At 42.9% G+C, this 7,501-nt stretch overlaps 1 protein-coding gene across 2 annotated transcripts in view; it reads left to right on the top strand.

Annotated features, from left to right (window-relative positions):
* Positions 1 to 7,501, top strand: part of atp2a3 (ATPase sarcoplasmic/endoplasmic reticulum Ca2+ transporting 3) — a 45,508-nt gene extending 38,007 nt beyond the window's left edge. The window contains exons 15-22 of one of the 2 annotated variants that reach the window (XM_086012088.1): positions 219 to 439; positions 514 to 716; positions 1,375 to 1,460; positions 2,349 to 2,482; positions 2,979 to 3,096; positions 4,250 to 4,367; positions 4,521 to 4,551; positions 4,652 to 7,501. In XM_086012088.1, the coding sequence (XP_085868214.1) occupies positions 219 to 439; positions 514 to 716; positions 1,375 to 1,460; positions 2,349 to 2,482; positions 2,979 to 3,096; positions 4,250 to 4,367; positions 4,521 to 4,525 (885 nt within the window). In that variant the 3' untranslated portion in view covers positions 4,526 to 4,551; positions 4,652 to 7,501. The remainder of the gene's footprint in view (positions 1 to 218; positions 440 to 513; positions 717 to 1,374; positions 1,461 to 2,348; positions 2,483 to 2,978; positions 3,097 to 4,249; positions 4,368 to 4,520; positions 4,552 to 4,651) is intronic. The other variant, XM_086012087.1, reaches the window with a different exon arrangement.

The following is a 7,501-nucleotide window of genomic DNA, read 5'->3' on the forward strand; positions in this document are numbered from 1 at the left end:
ATTTGCTGTATGGTATACAGTACAGGCTTGTTAACTGCCGTAATGACTTTTTCATGTCATTATTTTATATGTATGGCCTAGTAGAGTTTTTCATACAAATATTTACTGTAACTATAACTTTACCACTGAATTAGCAAAGGATTTTGATCAACTATGGTGGACAAAACCTACTTAAGTGTGTGAAACTTGAATTAAATCAGTGCTTTTTCACGTGGCAGACTGGAGATGGTGTGAATGATGCTCCCGCCCTGAAGAAAGCCGAGATTGGCATCGCAATGGGCTCGGGTACAGCGGTGGCCAAATCAGCCTCCGAGATGGTACTTTCTGACGATAACTTCTCCACCATTGTGTCTGCTGTGGAGGAAGGCAGAGCCATCTACAACAACATGAAGCAGTTCATCAGATATCTTATCTCCTCCAACGTGGGCGAAGTCGTGTGGTGAGGAAGGCGGACGCGCGGAGATACAGCAGTCGTTTTCCTTCTTCTCATGTTTATGTTTGTTCCAACTGCAGCATCTTCCTGACTGCCATTCTGGGTCTCCCTGAGGCTCTGATACCAGTCCAGTTGCTGTGGGTCAATCTGGTGACTGATGGTCTGCCTGCCACTGCCCTGGGTTTTAATCCCCCTGACCTGGACATTATGGACAAACCTCCACGTAATCCCAAAGAACCTCTCATCTCAGGATGGCTTTTCTTCCGCTACCTGGCCATTGGAGGTACTTACTGAAATAGTCTCTGGCCTGTTATGCACAGCACACTTTAAAGAAGACATGCTCTTTTTCTACAATTTAAAGCGGAAGTCAACCCAAACATATTTTCTTCCAGAATATGTTCTATGCAGACCCACTAGTCTAAACACGGCATTCTGATTAATGTTGCGTAGAAATCCACCCGTTTTTAGATTGGTCAGGGGGCAGCCATTTTGTCTCTTCTGTCGACTGAAGATGATATGGAAGTTGCTCAGGGCTCAGGTAAAGACCAATCAGGACTCAACCTCAGAAAACAGGTGAGCCGTGATTGGTCGTTATCTGAGCCCTGGGCAACTGTGATGCCAGTGGACAGAAGTGACAAAATGGCCGCCCTTGAGATGGCTAAAAACGGGTGGATTTTGCTGCTTAACTCATATTTCCCAAATGCAATATTAATGAGAATGCCTTGTTTAGACTAGTGGGGGTGCATAGAACACATTACTGGAAAAAAAAAAATTGTTGACTTTCCATGTAACCCCCGTTTAGTTCCTTCACGTACCCACCAAAAGATAATTCTGAGTGTAAAATAAAAATTAGCATTTCAAATGTTCCAAAAAATCTAGCAGTAGTAGTAGAACTGTAGCTCTGACAAGTGCTGTAAATTCACATGTTGTGTTTGTCTTAGGTTATGTGGGTCTCGGGACAGTGAGTGCAGCCACATGGTGGTACCTGTTTGATGAAGAAGGTCCACAGGTGTCTTTTTATCAGCTGGTGAGTTGCAAACTGAATCTCTCTCCGCAGTGCTTTCAGTGTTGTTTTCTCATTCCTCCAGTCAAGCAGTCACACTCTTTAAACAGTGTGTGCTGTAGGAAGTTTGTTTACGACGTGTACGATCAGTGTCAGAATTGGACTTCTATTGTGGTGAATGCCGTAGACCAGGGGTCACCAACTCCGGTCCTCGAGGGCACCTGTCCTGCAGGTTTTCAATCTCTCCCTGCTGTAACACACCTGTTAAAATGATCAGGATCGTTATCAAGCTTCTCAAGAGCTTGCTGATGAGCTGATCATTTTAACAGCAGGGAGAGATTGAAAAGCTGCAGGACAGGTGCCCTCGAGGACCGGCGTTGGCGACCTCTGCCGTAGACGCTTTTCACCGCCTCCTATAGCCTGTGAGAATATCGACGAATAGCAGGGGCAAGCTGCGAACAGTGTAGAAGGCTGAAAAAATTCTGCCAGTTGGATTCCGCACGTCTCATTTCTGTACGGGATGTACTTGCGCCGAGTTACAACCCAACTTTACGGTGAAAAGCATGGCCATCAAAGAGGGGCTCAGGGCAAGGCTGCTGCTCCTCCGCATCATAACGAGCCCGATGAAGTGGCTTAGGAATTTGATTAGGATGCCTCCTGGACACCTCCCCGGTGAGCTGTTACAGGCACTTCGCACCAGGAGGAGGCCACGCCGACTACTTTGGAGAAACTACTGTATGTCTCTACGAGAAACTCCTCTGTATCCCTACCGGGAGAGCTGGACGAAGTGGCTGGGGAGAGGAAAGCCCGGGACTCCGAAGAAAACGAGTGAACGGGCGGATGGATAAAAAGATCCCGGTGGCATCCTGCGCACGTACGCGTTCTTGAGCTTGTATGCATCTGTCTCCACAGAGACACTTCATGCAGTGCACCGAGGAGAACCCGGTGTTTAAGGGAATAGATTGTGAAGTGTTTGAATCCCGCTACCCCACCACCATGGCCCTGTCTGTGCTGGTCACCATTGAAATGTTCAACGCGCTCAACAGGTCAGTCATCATCTCCTTTAAATGTCAGACGTAAATGTCATCTGTCATGCGGCTGTAATTGAAGAGACGCTGTCATCCGGCATGACAGCACTCCTTTGAGGAAGCCTTCCACATCTGCCAGAGGGATAGCCGCATGATTTTCATGCCACAACAACACACCCATAAAATGACCTTAACGACTTGAAAGCGCTTTGCTCAGGTGTTACAGCATTCAAACAGTTCTGGAACGTAAATAGAGACTGAGTAACAAGGCTCTTTTGTTTTTATCTCTCGCCATAGAGACAAGGCTATTGTCTTGTTTAGAAAGAATCTTCTTGTTCCGATGCATGAATTGCAATTGAATTGGCATGTCATTGGTCATTGATTAGAATGCAGTATTAATCATAAAATTACTCAACGCCTACATTTAACCTTACAAACATGAAAATGCAAAAACTTGCATGTGTGTCTCTATTGTCAAGTTGTTCTGATCTATAACTCTTTCTCCCCACGACAGTTTGTCTGAGAATCAGTCGCTTCTCAGAATGCCTCCCTGGGTCAATATTTGGTTACTGGGAGCTATCGTCCTTTCTCTCTCCCTCCACTTCTTAATCCTTTATGTTGAGCCTATGCCAGTAAGTATATCTTTTACACAGTTGTTATTTCCGTCCGGAGTGTGTGGGTAATTTTTACATACTTGTTTATTTTATGTTTAATAATGCATAGCCATAATTCCATTCCGTTCAGTTTTAGCACTATCATGGATTATTTGAAAAAGTGGAGGCACAATTTGAGGTCTGAAGCCAATACAATGAGTTTTCAGTTTGCGACGCTGTCACGCAGTATAAGAAGTCAATTGCCGCTGCTTTTTCATTTATGGCCTCGAAATGTTTTTCATATAAACATTTATTGTAAGTGTAAATTTGTGGTAGGTGGCAGACTGTACTGACGTGAGAATAAATTGTTGTTACCTCTCCGCTGTAGGAATGACATTTATGTAAAAGCAGAACTGCCAAATTGGAAGTAGTCTGCTTTAATTTCCCAATACAAAATATCACATTCAAAAATATTGTGTGGGGGACAATCACACGACGTTAGTTTTCTAGAGTTAAAAGAAAATTCATGAAGCAGCACTAAACATTTTCTATGTGATAAATAATGGCACTGGAAAAGAACAGCTTGATTGTGATAATAATATTGATCCGGCAGGTTATGTAATAACAAAGTATGCTGGAGGTTTATGCACTTGAATTTTGTATTCCATCACTCGCTTACGAGAAGTTGACATTTAGTGGCTTTATTTATTTATTTTTTAATCGCAGTTTGTTGAGTGGTTTCTCAGTGCACTCTTCGTATAGCTGAAGAACGACAATAGTCAGTGGGAGGGACACATGAAACTGTGTAGAGGTGTGGCACATAAGACAAAAATGAATCCTATATAAAAGTAGGTCAGCAAAAACGAAGAAAATAAGTGTTGACACTGACACTCGAAACGGCCCTCGACACCTCCCCCCCCCCCACTTCCCACCCCCCGACTTCAGTTAACGGAGGTCTGCTCGCAATTTAGTGACATTGTAGCTACGATATGGTGTTAAGAGCATTGCCAACAACAACAACAAACCTAATGATGGTGTTAATCATGTTAACAGCAAAACAATTTGGAATCTTTTGCGCAATGTTCACAGTAACCATATACAACATTCAATGCAGTAACAGTGTCTATCACTTGGTATATTTTCTCAGATGATGGAATATTTCTTAAATTCTTCCATTGCTTTTATCATGCAGCTGATCTTCCAGGTGACCCCTCTGCGTTGGTCTCAGTGGACCGTGGTCCTGAAAATTTCAATCCCTGTCATCCTCCTGGATGAGGCACTAAAATATATTTCCAGAAATTATCATGAAGGTAATTTCAAACTCTTCCCCATGTAATGTATTTGATAAATTGATGGTTCTAGTGCGCCTCGAGTGAGTAGAGCTGTTTAATGTTTAAACCGAGTTCAATTTCATCCTTTGACTGACTATCCTTTTTTTCCCCTCCTGTGCATTTCAAATGCAGTCTAAATTCTTACCTTCCCTTCTCTGGAAAGGTACAATCCACGCAGTACCTCTTTATTCTTATAGAACTACTGTAGACTGCTTGCTGACTGTGTGACTTAAAAATGACAATTCCTTTTCTCGCTCTGGCAGGTGATGATGAGAGGAAGTACCGGAGGAGATGGCAGCAGAATTAAGTCGTCTCCCTCAAACGCGCTCACACAGTTAGACACAGGCTTTCCTTCTTCCCTTTACAAGCGACAACACCCTTCTCATCATTCCCCACACCTGCGCGTCAGATGAACCACCACTACACAGTCAAGAGGCATGCCTGGGAATGATTGTGCAAGCGGAAAAAAAAAAAAGCAGCTGCGAGCTTTGGTATGAATGCGAGTGAATGCCGAAAACAAGTTTAAGATGTCTTCAGTTACTTATTTTTTTGTTTTTACAGTACAGTGCAAACTTAGCAGTGCATTTGTTGGACTTAAAGGAGAGCAGTGGAATGAAGATTAAAAAAGCAGGGTGGGGTGGGGTGGGGTGGGGTGTCAAAGAGAAGATAAGCCTAAATAAGCTGAACCTCAGAGATGGAACGGCGATTGCTGATTGGTGGCGTGTGAAAAAATGTGGCTCTCGGGCTGCTGTTTGTGTGCAAGTGTGTCAGGTCACTGTGGAGAACAACCAAACCTGTGCGTGTTTATGTCTGCGTGTGTCCACAATAATCTGGTGGTACTGCCCAAGCTTCTGCAAATGACTTTTTTCGTGGACTACTGTGATGTCGAGGTCATCGCAGTAAAGCTTCCTCGTCACTCTTCATCTTTCCCCGAACACGTACGGTGTGCAGAGCTCAACTGTCTTGATCTGACTGCACTTGTCGTTAGCACTGAGGTGATCCAGCTGAAGGTGTGAATAGCTTCACGCCGCTTGGCCGCTTCCTTCAGTGCTTCATTTGCGGACCCACCTTCAAAACTTGGAAACCTGAAAAATGAAAGGCTAAAACATCGGGCGGCAATGAAATCAGCGATGTCATTGCCATTCGTCTCTTTTAATTCATTCCTTGTGTGTGTTGTGTTTGCGCTTATACTGTATGTGTGGATATGTGTGTGTACAGTGAAACTTCAGGATGAAAAATGCACTCTAACCTTTACAGCTGACATTCTCTCAACTGTTTGTAATCCACGAAGGCAACTGTTCAAAGTTTCAGTACTTTTCCTCTCTGAGGGAGCCGAACAGCAAAATTCACAACAGGTGTCCAAGGACATCCGCCTCTATGTCTTTCTGTGATTCTTTGCAGTCTTTCTGTGTCTCTGTTGCAACCTGCTGTTGACACTCTAACCTGAGTGGCAACTTCACTCCGAGAACATTCTGTTTGAAGTTTTCGCGATAGTAAGGTTCTGTCAGTCAATTGTAATTGAATCAGGAACTTTATTAGTTGATTCATGGATTGTTTTGGAATCATTGTGTATTTTGCCATTCAAACAATGAGCTGCCGGATATTTGCAATCAAAGGTTTTGAGAAGGTTACATTAAATTCACCTGTAAAGACTATAGCGCATGTTAGGATTCATCCTGAAATTTCACCCGAAAGCCGACTTTCCCCAACGTTTTTGAGGTGGTAGACATTTCAGGCTCTGAGCTGAACATACTGTAAAATAGAAGTTAAAGAAGGACAAGTAGACTGCTTGATTGTCTCAAAAGTAATTGTTCACACCATGCCTTATACAGCCCCACTGCACCTCCACTTTGAACAAGTGGTGAAAATGAATGTCTTGCAAGCCCTTCATTTTGTTTTTGCCCACCGCGACCACTCCTGTGTTCGGAGACGTTGGTCATGAGGGTAAAAAGCTTTTAGTGTGCGTGCTTTGTGCGCTACTATTACGCTCCTCTGATGTTGTCAGTCTTTTAGCAACTCAAAGGGTAATGTTTTATATCATTAGATCATGTATTTGAATGAACGCGCAGGGTTGAGATTGTCTTTTAGCTCTAAATTATTGGTTTCCTGTTGGGTCCTGGTGCTCTGTGGACTGAGTCACAGTAGTTGGCTGCTTGTCTTTTTTTTTTCTTTTTTCTTTGGTCCACTTGCCGAACACGCACCACACGGAAAAAAAAAATAAGTCAAAGACAGTGAAATGACGGTGAATTCAGTTCGATCTGTTAAAACAAAACAAAACAAAACAAAGCTTCTTAACACCAATAAGAAAAAATGTGCTCAGAACCACATCCTCCTGTGTCCTGGTTTTCCATGGCTCGGCAACATCTGGCCACCGGGCCCTATAGAGGTCTGTACATGTTTATTTACTACTGAATCCGCAATTCTGTACACAAGATGAATATTTGATTGCATGGAATCATGTTACTGTAATAATAACCTCTACAGTATATACTTTGTAGATTGGGGGGGATATCAATGAAACTACTTTTCTTTTTTCCTTTCGGCACTTCTTACCTTTTTGTAGAATAGAGAGTTATTGCTTTATCATTTTTTGGTTTGTTTTTTTACATTTACTTGGGGTTTTGTGCTTGACTGTCAGGGAAGCATATGATATCGAGTTTGAGAATCCTCTTACGCTGGTGAACTGACAATGACACTGATCATTTCAGTTTGCTGCGCGGGAACGGTCAAGAATTTGTGTGAACTGTGGTTTACACTAAGCAAGAAACAGTGATGCATCCTGGGTAATGAAGTTGTATGGCTGTATACAGTGAAGGGATGAGTGTGGATGCCGGCTCTAGAGACACATGACTGTCCTTAGAATTTGAACTCATTGATGGGACTGGGCGGGCTGCCATTATGGTACACTTACCATCTCAGATAACCTTGTTTTCAAGAGTAGTGGGGCGATCATGTTCATATCAATTACTAACAATTTAAATAGAAAAAGGTCTCTAGAGCTTGACTTCCACCTGAAAAACGGAAAAGATTGTCTGTATTGCCTTGTTAATACTGAATGTGGACACATCATTTTATAAATAACGAAGACATGGAAATAAAGATTATCTTATTTA

Source organism: Filicampus tigris, chromosome 17, assembly GCF_054856515.1.
Source record: "Filicampus tigris isolate MCC_2025a chromosome 17, RoL_Ftig_1.0, whole genome shotgun sequence".
Taxonomy (NCBI): domain Eukaryota; kingdom Metazoa; phylum Chordata; class Actinopteri; order Syngnathiformes; family Syngnathidae; genus Filicampus; species Filicampus tigris.